Below are 17037 nucleotides of genomic sequence, written 5' to 3'. Positions count from 1 at the left end.
GAGTAGCAGAGCCAAGATAAAAACCTCAATCTCTAAACTCCTGATCAAGAGTTTTCTTAATCATGAGAATCATAATCCAGCACAAATCTACCAAAACTAGAAAAAATTTGTATGGCTCTTTAAATATGGTATTAACTTCTTCAGGAGCCCATTCCAAGTATCTGCCCTATCAAGAAATCTCTCTATAGATCTAGCAGAATAGCATAGTGGTTTAGAACAGAGACTCTGAGGTCTAACTGTCCGGGTTCAAATCCCTGCTCTACCACATACCAGGTGTGTGATATTGTGTAAATGATGTATCCTTCCTGTCCCTCAATTATTCCACCTGTAAAAATGGGAATAAAATATGTACCTTATAGGATTGTTGCGAGGATTAAATAAATTAATATAGGTAAAGCGCTAGACTAGAATCTGGCATATAGTAAGTGCTATATAATTGTTTGCTATTAATATCATATCAAGCAACCAAAATCTCTCCAGGTTTAATTCTATTTAAAGGTCATCTATGGATAAAGAACTATTCTGGAACTTCCTCATATTTGAAGAAAAAAATTCCTTTGGTACAGAATCTTATCTTCTCTAGACTTAACAGTCCTGATTCTTTTCATCCTTTTTTCATAAGACCTATTTTTAATCCTTTTTTTACTTTGAAAAGATTTCTTTTGTACTTGTATCCAACCAATATTTCTTTAGCCTATATTTGTGAACTAGCAAAATCAAATCTAAGTTGTTTAATTCTGCTTTTAAAGACTAAGAAGTCTCAAGATTTACTTTTACCTGTAGATACTGAGAAAGCTGGAATAGTTCCTGAGAGTACATACTTGGAGTGTTAGCAGCAACCTAGAAACAAAACAACATAGCATCAATAGCCACACAAAATATTTATAAAAGACATTAAAGCTAAACCAAATCCCTGAAATGCCTATTTACTGAAATATGCAAAATACAAATTATTTTTCAAATTAACCAGTTCCTTTACTTTTCAAAATATTTCTGCCCCTTGTCTAGAATTTGTAAATGGCATTATATTATGCTGACCAGTTTGAGATTTCTAAGCAGGGTGGTGGAATAAGTGCTACTCCTGAAAACATCCCTTGATAAACCAAATCACAAACTTACAGCACAAAGGCAATACAGCTATTTCTCAATCCAGAAATAATATTTCCTAATCAATAGATCTACATTTTTCTCCTTCAAAATTCATTGTTAAATAGTAATATGTCAACAAGTCACAATTCATTTAGAAGTAGCCATCTTCAAAATGGTATTTGTATATGGGGGTGTGGGGGACGCAGGACATGAAATACAAAACTTTTTCAATGGCCAGAGGCAATGAAAACAGTTTTGTCTTTTTTTTTTTAAACTATAGGTGGGTTTTAAGAAGAAAAAGATGGGAAATAATGGTCTTTAAACATTACAAATCACTGTCAAAATGCTTAGAACTCAAGAGTATTAGAAGAAATACCTTCTTATAAAGTGTTTCTCCCGGGTGTAGAATAGAGAACAATGGCATTATTCCAAAAAAAAGGGCACTAATAGGTTGCTGTAACATTTACTTACATCCTTAACACTACCAAGCCTTATGTGTTAATTTATTATTGATATTAACAGCATCAGTCCTTATTAAGCTCAGAAAGTATATTTTTATTAATATGCTGACTAGAAGACAGAGGTGGCATTATTTTTCAAAGTTAGTCCTAAATTGGCAAGCCCTTTATTCACTTCTGAAATAATTCTTGGTATTGCTGAAGTTGATGATTAACCATTTTTACTTCTAAAAAAAGAAATCTAAAGAGAACTTCAGTTTCAAGCAGGCTTTCATTCTTTATCCAAATGGAAGAAAAAAAAAGTAAAATATTTTTCCCAATAGTTTAGTTACTACACTAAGAAAACTCAATATCCACATTAATGTTAAAAGATACAAAAGATGTATTTTTTTTTTTGCTATTTAGCAACGATATCTACGGTTTAATACACCATTATTTCTGAACAAAAGAAAAAATATCTTCTAACAAATAATTATTGAAAAGTTTCTGACCAAATCTGGTTAAAAATGATCTTCAAGGACAATAAAAGAGCAATTTCTATAAGCCCATCTTTCTATGTTATTTCCATGTGTAGATATATGTTGAGTGAACTATTTGGGCAGAAAGCTTTAACAAATATTTCTAGACAGAACTGTATTCCAGAATAAAAAGTAGTAACTAACATTTCTTACCTCTGGCTATGCATAAAACAAGTACTAGTCTACACAGTCAGCCATTTACTTGCAAAGGCTTTTTCTTAAGAAACAGCCACCCTAAATTCTCCAAATATTGAAAATCAGAAGGCTATAGTAACTATATAGCTATATGCACTCTATATATTTTGTTAGAAAAGAGCAATAAGTTTCTAGGTAAAGCATATTAAAGACAGACAGAATCATTTTCCAAAGCAAGATGGCTGAGTCAGTTTGGAAAAAGGAATCATTAGCAACTTACTTTGTCAACAGGACTTGGTAATGGAGCATGGATGACACTGAAAAGTAAAATTTAGAATTTTTATCTCATTTCCTGACAACAGAGGAAACATAGCATGACAGTACCAAAATATCTTAAACCACAAAGTTGATATATAATTGCCTTCACATAATTAAGAGAATGTGAATTATTTTTCAATCCTTTATAAATGTATAGAATTCCTAGAAAACAAAGTGATAAATATATCACCCTACCTTTTACAAGTAATATATTTCCAAACACAAATTCAAACTCCAAAATGTATTAAACGCCCTTTGAGGATCCACCACTTAATAAGGGCTATGGTGAATTCCTTGGTTAAATGAACTTCTATATGAACAAGAAGTATCCATTTTCAATTTTGGCATGTATAAATTAAGCTCTTTTAAAATTAAATATTCCTATACAGAAAGCCTTAAAAAACAAAGTTCTACTGGAAAGAAGGCTACAATTTGGAAACTGGCTCTAGTGGAGAACACCTTTAGCTAATCAAAACAGTAGTACTACTCTTCTCCACCCAGCCATCTGAAACACTAATGACTGAAAGCTTAGATGTAGGTATGAAACTAAACTCAGTACCTCACTTTAAAACTAATTAGTAGACAGTATTAATTGGTACTTATTGCCTTTCTGGCCTTAAAAAGTACTACTGACAGAGAGGCAGTGTGTGTAGCAGTTAAGCAGGCAGGCTCAGAAGCTATACTGACTGGGTCAAAATTCTGGCTCTACTTACCAGATGTGTAATCTTGGGCAAGTAACCTAACCACTATAGGTCTCAGTTTCCTCATCCATAAAATGGGGATAATCATAAAACCAACTCCATAGGGTTACTGTGAGTATTGAACATGTTAATATAAATAAACAGCTTAAAACAGTACCTAGGACATAGTAGCACTTGATCACTACTACCACTTCCAGGAGATGAGAGCAGTTAAGGAAGCCAGGGTCTCTATCTCACAATGCCCTGTAAGATACTGTATGTGGGTTGTGTTGGGGGTGAGTAGCGGGAACACAGAGCAAGGCTGCCACCCATGTCCCCTACCAGCTGCTAATCACTCCATACCCTTAAGGCCACTCTGGTGATGGTCAGCTTGAAGGCTGACTGGGAAAAGTTCCAGATTCAACTGGCTAATCACGTGCAAGCTGCTGAGAAACTGATCTTGCATGGTTTAAAAATAGGGATGACAATTCTGATCTCACCGAAGTAAGTGCAAGCATCCTAAGAACTGTTTCAACTCAATTAGTCACAAATCCACTAAAATGCTGAATAAAATTAATATTAAATATCAGCACCCACCCCCCTTCTGAGCATCCATGATATGTACAGACTCCCACTAAGACCATAAAACCCTTTATGTACTCTACGTCTTTGATTTCACATCTGTGTTCTCAGACACTGTGACCAATTCACCTCTGCATCCCCAAAACCCATCTCGAGGCCTTATGAAGCTTTAATAATTATATACAGCTTTAGTTTTTTTTCTCTACCTCATAAAAATGAAATAGACATCTTAAATACGTTTCTTTTTCTTGAATACACAAGTAATATATATTGATTATGGAAAACGTGTAAAGTAAAGCATGATGAAATAAATAAAAATTACCCAATGCTAGCACCCAGAGATAACCATTTTGGATATATATCCTTTTCTCTGCAGATATGCACATATAGAGAAGTGAACTTAAGAAACTCTAAATAGAAGCAAATGGTATTAATAGAGGTTTTTTTTTTTTTTTTTTTTTGTGAGGAGATCAGCCCTGAGCTAACATCCGCCAATCCTCCTCTTTTTTTGCTGAGGAAGACGGCCCTGGGCCAACATCTGTGCCCATCTTCCTCCACCCTATATGGGACGCCGCCACAGCACGGCTCACCAAGCAGTGCGTCGGTGCGCGCCCGGGATCCGAACCAGCGAACCCCGGGCCGCCGCAGCGGAGCGCGCGCACTTAACCGCTTGCGCCACCAGGCCGGCCCCTAATAGAGGTTTTTTTTTAATCCAGTTTTCTTAAGTGACCCAAGTACAAAATTTTCTGTTCTCATGAAAATCCGGTTAATAAACAAAAGGCTAAAATTCCAGCAATACAGTCCATAAGTGATATATATTTGTATTTTACAAAAACTAGCTTGGATATAGGTGTATTTTGTTTAAATTATGGAAAAAGTTCATATTCAACAAGGGAATGTAGAAAAGGAAAACTGTTATATAGTGTTAGGGTAGTGAGATTGCAGGTAATTTCTCTCCGTTTCTTATTATTTGAAAATTATTTGTGCAACATAATAAAAATCAAGACAGAAAAAGAATTAGCTTTTGAGAACTACCTACTGAAGAACTTAAAAGCATTAAATGTTATATACACAATGTACCTTAAATTCTAAGCATTCTGGCATACCCAAAAGCATCTTGATTGCTAAAAAATGTTAGATTAAAATAACAGAAACAGCTAATGTTCATCATGTGCTTATTATATGCCAGGTACTATGCTAATCTCTATGTGCACAATCTTGTTTAATCCTCATAAAATTCCTGCTCGATAGGTACTATTATTTTTTTTTAATTTATTTTATTTTATTTATTTATTTATTTTTCCCCCAAAGCCCCAGTAGATAATTGTATGTCATAGTTGCATATCCTTCTAGTTGCTGTATGTGGGACGCAGCCTCAGCATGGCCGGACAAGTGGTGCGTGGGTGCGCGCCCGGGATCCGAACCCGGGCCGCCAGCAGCGGAGCACGCGCACTTAACCACTAAGCCACAGGGCCGGCCCTGGATAGGTACTATTATTACCTCAATTTTTCAAATGAGAAAAGGGAGGCCTGATCAAGTCACAGAACAGGCAGAGTTGGGCTTTGAACCAGACTATCCACCTCTAAAGACCATTCCAACCTTCCTCCAGCTCCAGAGAATTGCCTGTTCAAAATTCATCTTCTCTAGAAAGTCAGCCAGATTATGTACAATACAATTGGAAGCAAAATTTTAAATGATGCTAATATTTAACTACATAAGAAAAACCAAACAGAGCCAGCCCTGACAGCCTAGTGGTGAAAGCGCAGTGTGCTTCGCTTCAGCAGCCCAGGTTTGGTTCCCAGGTGTGGAACCACACCACTCGTCTGTCACCAGCCATGCTGTGGCAGTGGCTCACACAGAAGAACCACAAGAACTTACAACTATACACAACTATGTACTGTGGCTGGGGGGGCGGGCCGGGGGAGTAAAAAAAGAGGAAGATTGGCAACTGATGTTAGCATAGGGTGAATCTTCCCCTGCAAAAAAAGAAAAGAAAAACTAAACAATGAGAAGGAAACAGGGGAAAAGATTAAAAATATTGGGGAAACAAAAGAGACAGGGACACAATTCACTAAAATAGACTTTGAAAAAATTCACATGCCCTACTAGATAGAACCTGAGAACACAGATGACCCTTCATGTAACTGCTCAAAGCTCTTGACTCCATGAAAGAAAAATTTCATTATCAAATACATCAAGGTCTCTAAGAAGCCACATATCATTATTTGATTAACAGTTACTCTTATTTTTAAAACCTGAACTGTTGACTCATGAAACCTAGTCATATTAAAGTTCCCAAAGTTAACTGTATTTTTAATAACTAAACTATAATTTAGAATAGGAAACCAATTAATGGCTTAAATTTAAAATGTTTTAAAATTTCTGCTTTGCTTCAGATATCTTTAAAGCTAAAAAATACTGATAGCTTCTAACTGAAGCATAGTATATAATAATTCTATTGAAAGCACAGACTATCATAGTAATGGGAGGGGCTCACTCTGCTTTCTTTTTCCTTCTCTCTTTCCTACTCACTACTCTACCTTGCTTTCATCTTACTGCTTCTCTCAGCCTCCCACCCTCAGACCTTTGTCTCTGCTTTTGAAAGTGAAAATATTATGTTGGGTATAGAAACAAGCTTCTAGCATATACAAGGTTTTCCCGCCAAATAAAAAAATGCTGAACTTTAAAGATTGTTTAGGTCTCCCAATACTTCATAATGATAATCTGTGAAAAGCACAAGATCAAAATGTACTTAAGCTTACATTTACATTTTAGGAATAATTTTTTCCTTTCAAGTGTGTCCTCCTCTAAGGGATCTTTCCACTGCTTCATAAAAAATTTTTTAAAAATTACAACATTGTGAAATCCCTCTGAAAACTCCCACCAAAATAGGCTACTAACGATATCAACATCCTCAAGGTCCTGTAAGATTGTGACACTGGCATTAACTTCAGAGGCAATCATGGTCTAAGAAGTCCTATACCAAATGCAGATCAAAATGAACACAGTAATCACTCACCAACAACTTACATACCCCAAATATTTTGAAAAACAACTAATTATCCATCAAAACATAACTTATAAAGTTAAATTTGGAAACAAAATAACCTGCCTCCTTATACATTATTATTTACTAGAATTGCAACTAATGTGAAAAGCAATTAAACTGGTGTATTATGTTCCAAAAGTACTATATCAATTTCGTAACATTATTAGAATAATCCTGAAGTACACCATCATCTAGAATATTATTAACCAAAGTAATTAATACAAAAACTTCATAGCACTAAATTGTACTCACTCTGAGCGGAGCCGGGCTTCCATACCATCTGGTAGAAAAAGTTTTATTGTGGAAACAATACACCCATGGGTAACTGGTTAAAACAAACAAATAAGATAGATAAAATAATTGTTTAAAAATACAAACTTTTGTACCTCTCATATCTAAACATCTATTTTATTCTTATATGTAATAACTTCTGGGAAAGAAAATACATCTGGTGGTTTAATGACAATATTCATTTCCCTGGAAAAACTCATCCTTATTTATCCATAATGAACCACAACTGTGAGGCAGAATTACAGATAGAATTGTTTTGAAAGTGTCCTAACCTCCAATGCTTTAATAACAGCCAATAAAAGGTCAGTTGAATATATGGAAACAAAATTGAGGGAATAAATGCACTTTCTCCTCTATCTGCTGGCATTAAACTTAACTCCAGCTATTCCACAGTTTAAAACTTAGCCCTTATTCCTGATTCTCCTATCCCCAATCTATAACTCCTAAGCACACCGCACAAACTCTAAAGTTCTGCATAGCACAGCTTGGAATATGCCATTCAATTCCCCATTTTATGAGTGAGAAAACCAAGACCTCGGACAAGCACAACTGCTTCTACAACTCTCTGCTATTGGTATCAGAGCTGTCTGCTATAACTCAAGTCTGAGGTTTCCAGCACAGTATCTAAAATTTTGGTTTTGTTTTCTTGGTGGTTTTTTCTTCCTCCATTCCTAAAAATCTTTACATAACGTCACACCAGCACTCTGTAGACAACGTCTTACTGTTGCTTCTTACTTCCTCCTTTTCCTTCTGAAGATTTCAAGAGAAAAAACCCCCCAAAAGCAGCACTTGTATAGAGCTTCTCTTTATGTGTGGGTTTTATAGAAAAAAAATATTTTTGCTGGTTTAAACGTTGATAGTTTGTTTCTCTATTATTCAGATATTATGTCTTTCAGAGTTCAAAGAGCTAATTTATTTAGTTTACCAAACTCTTATTAAAAGCTAATGCAAGGTGATGAAAATATACTATAACATGATCAGAGGAACGGTGATTATGTGACTGTATACACTTGTTAAAACTCACTGAACTGTACATGTAAAATTGGTGTTGTAAGTAAATTATATCTCAACACACTGACTTTTAAGAATAGAGATAATGCATTTATATGAGGGTAACTTATTAAGTGATCAGGCCCATGAATCATCAAGATGACATTATAAACATGAAGTAATTTACATACTCTGTCATCTGGAAATGTACATTAAACTTAAGAAACTTAGCAGCATTTACTCAATATTAATTTTCATTAATTAATTTATTATATGAAAAGTGCTAACAGATCAAGAGCCATCTATGGGATAGCCTTCTAAACTTTCTGCCTAACATAGCAAGTGCGGCCATGAACCTTTGGGCTCCTTCCTTTCAGGCCTCATCCTCCATCCTGCTGCCATAAATACCCTATACAAAACCCAGCTACCTGCATCTCCAAATACCTTACTTTACACAACCCCACACCTTTTACACAAGCTGTCCTCTCTGTCAGTGGTATCCTTTATCCCCCTGCCTGAATGGCCAAATGCTACTTATCCTGCAGGCTCAGACTTTCTACTTCCTTCACCAAAGCTCAGTATATGAGTTAGGTGTCCCCAGAGCCTCCTATATCTACTTCTTATAACACTAAGCACAATGCATTGTGGATATTTACCATTTACATAAACGCTCTCACCAATTAGATTCAACCCTTTGAGGGCAGCAAGGATTGGTTGCTTCTCACTTTTTAAACACTGGTACTTAGTGGATTTATCTGGTACAAAGTGGAAATTTAATAAATGCTTATTGAACATGTCAAAGAACATGTCTGGCTAATATTTTACAGCTTCCATTACTCAGGGGTAAAGATGTCTCTTACTTTGAGGACAATAGGGTTCATTTCTACTTGCAAGAACCACCTAACTTCCTCCTTTCCCTGGCAGAAGACAGGGAAGGGACAGATTTATCCCAGCTCTATGGCTCCCCCAGAGAGTTACCACAAAGAGGTAACAATAAATACAGGAACACAATACAAGAAGATCCAGCAATACTGACACTTTACCAATACATTTAAATCGATAATAAAGTTGTTTTTTTTAAAAAATATGTGCAGCGAGTTACAGAATAAAACTGCAGTGCCAGAGCTGACAACCTGTGATATGTTACATCAGGATTCCTGTCACTCAGATATATCACTCCAAAGCCCAGCAACTGGACTGATGCACAAACCTGTGAGATGAACCAAGGGCTAATACTGACTGGGCAGTACAGGGTTGCTGCACTATTGAAGGCAGGGAAGACCACATCTGACAAAGTTACAAAGGTGACAATCTAGTCCAGCCAACCCTGCCTTTGAAAGGGGTCTTGTGACTAGATACCCAGATGCATAGAAATGTTATCTCTTTAATTTGCAACAGGCAAGTATTTAAAGCAACTTGATAAAAATGTTTTATTCTAATATTTATATTAATCAACTCTACATAGCAGCATTTCCCAAAATGGAGTGATAGTAGGTGTTAACAAAAGACGATTCTGGAGTCAGAAGAGTTTGGAAATGCTTGGTCAAAAGAAGTTGAAAGAGTTTTTACTTTTTTAAACCACAAGCTTTCTCAGAGCTTAATGGGCTTTTTGTCCACTATGAGGCTCTAAAAGATGCACTTTTCCAAATATATTTGACTATTGAGCATCCCTGTCCTCCTTTTTAGGAACAATTAGGAACTGGTATTAGGGTATTAAACGTATTTAATATGGTATATATGGTATTATGGTATTATGAAGAAAATACTTTGGAAAATATTGCTCTAAAGTATTCTATGAAGCACTTTTAAAACAAATTTTGCTCTCAAAATTCACCCACAAACATTATTACTACCATATTTCCAAGATTCAAAGACAAAACTGATTGTAATTTAAAAGTTTCTTGCACAGCGTAAGGAGGCCACAGAAACACTGCCAAATTAAATATACGCATGCATTGTAAGCTACTACGTGTAAATTTTGGAAATGTTAAAACATGAAAAACAAGTGTGTCTGAATCGAGGAAACAAGGTATCTGTGGAGAAAAATCTGAAATTACCTGCTGTAGTTATAAGACTTTATTAAAAATCAGAATTAAGGGGCCGGCCCGGTGGTATAGCGGTTAAGTTCGCACGTTCCGGTTCAGTGGCTTGGGGTTCACCGGTTCAGATCCTGGGCTCGGACCTACTCACCGCTCAACAAGCCATGCTGAGGCGGTGTCCCACACAGAAGAACTAGAAGGACCTACATACAACTAGGTACTGGGGCTTTGGGAAGAAAAAAGAGGAAGATTGGCAACAGATGTTAGCTCAGAGCCAATCTTCCTCAAAAATAAAATAAATTAAAAAAAATCAGAATTAAGACTACACAAGCTGACTGCCATTTCTGTAGTTTTTTTCTCTATGATATCATACATATTATTTATTTTGCTTTTGAATTAATATATTTATTTTATGGTACGCAGTCAGCGTTTTCTATTGCCTCTTGACACAAACATCACTTAAAGAACCTGTGTTCACTCTAATTAGTTTAAAAACCGTTTTAAGGCCCTGGACTGGGAGACTGAAACTTCTGGGGTATGTTGTAGTCTGGTTCTATCTCCATTCCTACATTGAGTAGGAAGGTCAATACTACTCTGTATTTGAGTAGTTTGAAGGATCTCTTGAAATGACTGGCAGTAACAGGAAGTACAATGAGTAAGACCATAAAAGCTCAAGAAACATTTAAAAAAACAAAACCTAAATGAGAAGTGTTAACATTTCCAGACTGGGGAATTATCTGCTTAACTGCCTTTTGACCACAATCTAAGATAAAAGAGTTACCCAACATCCATTCTTGAATTTTTTGCTTCATAAAGCTTCTGATTCAAAGACCTTTTTTTTTTTTTTTTTGGTGAGGAAGATTAGCCCCGAGCTAACACCTGTTGCCAATCCTCCTCTTTTTGCTAAGGAAGATTGGCCCTGAGGTAACATCCGTGACCAACTTCCTTTACTTTATACGTGGGATGCCTGCCACAGCACGGTTGATAAGCAGTGCATAGGTCTGCAACCGGGATTTGAACCTGCAAACCCCAGGACGCTGAAGCAGAGCATGCAAACTTAACCACTATACCACTGGGCTGGCAGCTAGACCTTTTTTTTTTAAGTTAGAAAAGAGGCAGGGAAAGTTAGCTGAACAGGTAATTACTCTTTTAACTCTAAAAAAAAAGTTTCTTTAATAGACATTCTATCATTCTGTCTTCATTTGTGACCTGGAGTTCAGTTATAAAAAACTTTCCCTCTTCAACTATTTGTTTATCTCAGGTATGATTCCTATGGGAAAGACAGCATAAAAGCTTTATTCTTTCTCTTTATTTACTTGTTTTCAGAATAATAAGTGGGTTTCCTAAGTTCTTCCACAGGTGACCAAATCTTTTTTTTTCTTTTTAGTATCATTTTAAGTTCATGGATTTAAACACATTTGATATATTTCAATCTACTGTTGTTGTTATTATTTGATGCTCAAATTGTCCCATCTTCGATCAGTTAACTCCACGTTAACTCTTGAGTCCTTCTGACAGAATTCCAGCAGTTTCAGATAGCTTCATTGCTCTCCGGTATGACAAAATCTTCTAGTCAATTTGTACATTTTCTGCCCTAGACTCAGAGGCTGCTATTTCTCCCAGGAATCCTGTTTCTACTTACCTGTTTGATGGGAGGAATCCTTTCCGTAGGTATATGGATTCATTTGCTACTTTATTTCTCTAGCATACTATGGAGTGATATTGCTCCTTGACTTATTTTTTGATTCACCTATGGTTCTTGGGCTTTATCTGTTTGCTCAATATCCACTGACAACCTGGTGGCTACAAAGCAGTATGCTGGGAATGATGCGAAAAACCAAGATTATTGTTATACTAGGTCTTTGTCCTTGAGGAGATTTCAATTCAGTTTGTAGATAGAACAAACTAGAAATATCTAACGTAACAACAAAGGAGGGGACAATTCACAAAAGCTACAAGAGGTACAAAACACTATGGGAAGCTGGAATAGACAAAGGCAGGGGAAGGATTTATGAAAAGGGAGAAAAAAAGGGTAGGATTTCAAAAGCTGGAAATGGAGGAAAGGCAAAGAGAAAGGCAGGAGCAAAGAAACAGAAAAAGAGAAGGATGTGAGAGACTGCACATCCAAGGAAGGCAGCTGGAGGAGACTGGAGAGAAGAGGTAAAGAATATATATATTTCAAGGCCCTGTAGGTGCCATGCACACTATACATGTTGACCACTTATGACGAACCGTGTAGTTATTTTTATGTCCTATTTTACAGATGAGGCAACTAAGGTCAAAGAGGCTAAAGCAACCTGCTTAAGGTCATAGCTTTGGTAAGTGACAGTGCTAGGATTCAAAAGAATCTTTTCTATATACCATCTAACCTCTAAATAATGTAGTTAAACAGCTTAATATGTATTAAGGGAAGTAATGGGAAATAAAATCAAAAGGTTGAACTGAGTCCACATTTTTGAGGCCCTCAAGTGTACAAGTAAGCATTTCAGACTTTATTCTGCAGTATGGCACAGCCACTTAAGGCTTTTAAAAGCAGGAGAATGACATAAATAAAACTGTAACAGAAGAATATTCTGGAGGCAGTGGGTTGGCAGAGTATGGTGGCCAGAAACAGAGAGTTACTGTAATACTCTAGGTTGGTAACCAGAAAAACAAGTAGTAGCAGAGAAAGAGGTAAATGGTCTAGATGACACAACTGCTAGAGATAAGGAAGAGACAGGATTCAGAAAAGTACCAAGATTCTGAGCTAGAGTGTTTGGGAGAATGATGGAGCAATAAAAGAAACTGGGAAGTCAGTAGAATGTTCTAGTTTGAAGGAGAAATTAAGTTTTGTACAGAGTAATTATAAGGAGACTAGTAGGTTAATCCAAGAGGAAACAACCAGCAAGCATCTGGAAATACAGGTACAGAGCCAGCATGAATGGATTCATAAATCTTCAGGGTGATGAGGGAAACTTGGGACTTGAGGATAAGGGAAAGCATATAAAACAGTTGCTGCCAGGAACTTAACTGAGCAGGGTTCTTAAATCTAGCTGTCCAAAAGAACAACCCAAAGCTTTTTAAAAAATAGGTATGTCCAGTCTCCACACCTAGCAATTCTGCTTCTTAGGGCTTAAGGGTGGAATCCAGACATCTGTATTTTACAAAGCTCTGCAGGTAATTCTGGTGCACATCCTGGGTTGAGAATCCATTTTTTTAATGAACAAAAGAAGACTGCCACACCATCAGAAAGATTTTCTCAGTCAACCTGGCAAATTTGGCACAGTTTGTGCTTAATCAGTTTTGTGATTTTCCCTAGCAGCTAGAAAGTGGAAGTATGTAAAGCTTATGGTGAAAGTTAACAAGAGCTAAGAACAAGTGAGGACAGCATAGCCAAAAGTCAAGGAGTCATCTAGGAGTTGGTGAGAGTACCTTTGAAATGGCAGATGATAGGTTCCAAAGGACAGACAGGTAAAGGAGCCTGGGGCTGAAGCTACTGATAAAGAGGGGCAAACTTAATGGCAAAAAAAGATGGTACAAATGATTGACAAGAGTTTTAGTAATAATAAAAGCTGAGCATTTTATATGTGCTCTTCCAAAGTTCATGTTGAACATTGTAATGTACAATGTGAACATTGGACATTGCACCACACACCTTGAGGTAGGTAGTAGTATCATGAGTCCCATTTTATAAGATGAGGAAATTAAAGCTTAGACAGGTTAATGAGAGGTAATTGAGTCACAGCAGAATAAAAAGGGTAGTGGGGAAAAAGAAGGTTGCCAATTTCCAATCCTCAGATTAAGCCTCCGGATTAGGAGGAAGGTTGTCAAAATCTGAGTTGAGAAAGGTGGTAGAAAGAACTTTTGTAAAATGGTGGATGAAGATTCATGGAACATTTTAAAATTTACTCAACCAACATGTGTCATATTAAGTGTGGAGATTCTACAACAAAGACAGAACCACTGCCTGCTCTTGCACAGCTTACAGTTTAGTGAGGGAGGCAAACATATAAAGGGTAGTGCAGTGTGCAACAGGGACATGGAAGGGCACCTCATCTGGCCTAGAAAGGTTTCTAGGTGAAGGAAAAAGCATGTGCAAGGGCTTGAAGGCCAGAAAGGGCAAGGTCTATTGTGGGGAGTAAAAATAATTCAGTGCAGTTCGAGCATAAAGCAAAAGGAAGATACATACCATTGACCTTGTTCATAATAGGGCCTTTGTTCATAGATGCTTAATGTAGGAACAGACAGTGGACCTGGGCTGATGAGCTGATTTGAGTAATATGTAAAGTTTATAGAACTAACTTGTTCCAAGCTTTGCAACAGAGGGTTACCGTAATGTTGTGTGACCAGGAGTTGGTGGGTCTGGGAACAGAGGAGTGGCCAACAGTTGGGTTGCTAATGCTCTCATTCCAGGAGGATCTGATAGATTGCCTTTCTCTCTTTCTCCCTTTCTTTTTTTTTTTTTTAAAAAATCTATTAGAATGTCATTTTATTTGTTTACAATGATATTTTATATCTATACAGCAGGTTATTTGCACAGTACTGACCAGTAAGTTTTCTCCTTGGAGCCATACTGTGTGGAAAGCCAAACATCAAAATCAGCTTGTTTTGGAGCGTTTGGAATAGAAGAGACACTAATATGAACTAATATGTTCAATAACATCAAGCTCATATCACCTTTTTAACAAAATCCTGATTTTATACACACACGTACACACGAAAATCTTTATATGTTATATATTCTTTTTTTGGAATTTCCTTTTACATATACCTTATTTTGCATAAATACATAAATGTCATACATACTGGAGGGTTTTTACTGCAGTTTTATTAGCCCTGTCCTTTTTAATTTGGCTCCCTCTTCTCCTTTACTCCTCCCTTCCACTCACACTCCAGGATGACTCACATTAACGACCTAGGAGGCATTCTTTCACTTTTTTCCCCCATGTTCATATAATCATGTACCAACACATACATATATATGTACATTTACAGGGATTGGTGAGACTTTCTTAAAATAATGAAATTATTAAAAGTAATTCTTTCTTCACTCAACAGTATATCTCATAGAAATCCCTACAGTTCATACAATCCTAATTTATTCTTTTTAATAGCTGCATACTGGGAAATTTTAAAATTATGCTTCCACTGTTTTGTTTTGTTTTTTTGTGAGGAAGATCAGCCCTGAGATAACATCTGCCAATCCTCCTCTTTTGGCTGAGGAAGACTGGCCCTGGACTAACATCCGTGCCCATCTTCCTCCACTTTATATGGGACGCCACCACAGCATGGCTTGACAAACGGTGTGTCAGCGCGCGCCCGGGATCCAAACTCCAGGCCGCCACAGCCGAGCGCACGCACTTAACCGCTACGCCACCAGGACCCGCCCCTCCACTGTTTTTTGTACACACTGATGCACAAAAAACATCCTTTCATAGATCCTCACAAACTATTTTTTATCATTCCAAGTGTCTAATTTTATATCCTTACTATAAAGGTATTCAAAAGCACTGTATAGTATTGTTTGCATGAATTCATGCTTTATGTAAATGGTATATCACACACATCCTTCTCCAATTTGCTTGAGATTTATCGTTACTGATACATGCAAATTTAGTGCAGACATTTTTATATCTGTATAGTATTTTTGCTATTTTTATTCTATTTTAATTAGAATTTTTATTTTACTTAGTTTTTCTTTTCATTCTATTTATTTAAAATTTTTATTAGGAATAACTCCTGAACTTGATCAAATGCCTTTTACAGTATCTACTGGTTACACAGTTACATGTTTTTCAGTTTTAGTTTGTGGATGATGTTAATAGATTTCCTCAATATTGAATCATCTTTGCATTCCTAGAATAAATTCTACTTTGTTATTTTAGCTTTATTTCTGAATTTAATTTACTAATATCTTACAATTTTCATCTATTATCACAAGTAAAATTAGTTAATAGTTTTCTTTTTTGTTCTCTCTTTGCCAGAATTTGGCATTAATGATATGTTGCTGGCTTCTTTAAAGGATTTTGAGAGCTTTCCACCTTTATCTATGTTTGTATTATTTAAAAAACATTGGATTCATCTATTTTTTAAAATAAGATCAAATTCAGCTGTGAATGCTTCTGTTTCTGGTCAGTCTTTAACAACTCTTTACTTTCTTTTAAGGAAATCAATTTATTCAAGTTTTCTACATCTTGTGATAATTTTGCTAGGAAAACATTAATTTACTCTAGTTTTTTTTTTTTTTCTCTTTGTCAGAGGTTAACACGTAATAGTCTCTTAGAACTCTTTTAGTATACCCTTTATCTGTGTTTATATCTCCTTTCTCATTCCTTACCTTGTATACTTTTGCTAGTATTTTTTTTAACCTAATGAAGGAATCACGGCTCATGAATTACCTATTTTATTGTTTGTTTATAAAGAACCAGCATTTGGGTTTGTTTATCTCTTGTAGAGTTTTTTGCTTATTTCATTAATTTCTGCTTTTTATTTCTTCTTCCAAGCTTCTTTTTCATGTTGCTCTTTTTCTAATTTCTTCTAAGTGCCAAGTTCCTTCATTGTTTGTCTTTCTTCTTTAATACAGAAAGAATTTAAGATTATAAATTTTTATCTGAGTAAAGGATTTACCATATTTTGGTATAAAAGTCTCCTTTCCTTTCTATATTGTTTGAAATTCCCCTTTTGATTTCTTCTTTGATTTAGGGGTTATCCAGTAGTGTTGCATAATTTCAGTAGGATTTTCCAAGTGATATGAAGCTTATCATAGTACTGTTTCGCATAGGACAAAGTCTATACTTTTTTTCTGGCACATACTTAAACAGGTAGTACTCAACTTGTGATGATGATGAAAAAAATTTTTCTTTATTTAATTTCTTTAAAGTTGGCATAGAAGATAAATTTTCAAGAAGC

General features: G+C 36.0%; 1 protein-coding gene across 16 annotated transcripts in view; it reads right to left on the bottom strand.

Annotated features, from left to right (window-relative positions):
• SLMAP (sarcolemma associated protein) overlaps positions 1–17037 on the bottom strand; it is a 153529-nt gene that overhangs the window by 62860 nt on the left and 73632 nt on the right. For all 16 annotated transcript variants that reach the window (XM_058561763.1, XM_058561826.1, XM_058561790.1 and 13 more), the window contains 3 exons: positions 7082–7154; positions 2481–2517; positions 778–840 (listed from right to left, as the gene is read on the bottom strand). In XM_058561763.1, coding sequence (XP_058417746.1) covers positions 778–840; positions 2481–2517; positions 7082–7154 — 173 coding nt within the window. The remainder of the gene's footprint in view (positions 1–777; positions 841–2480; positions 2518–7081; positions 7155–17037) is intronic.

Source organism: Diceros bicornis, chromosome 2 (genome assembly GCF_020826845.1).
Source record: "Diceros bicornis minor isolate mBicDic1 chromosome 2, mDicBic1.mat.cur, whole genome shotgun sequence".
NCBI lineage: Eukaryota > Metazoa > Chordata > Mammalia > Perissodactyla > Rhinocerotidae > Diceros > Diceros bicornis.
Note: the sequence above shows the minus strand (reverse complement) of the source record. Positions and strands in the feature narration are given on the sequence as shown.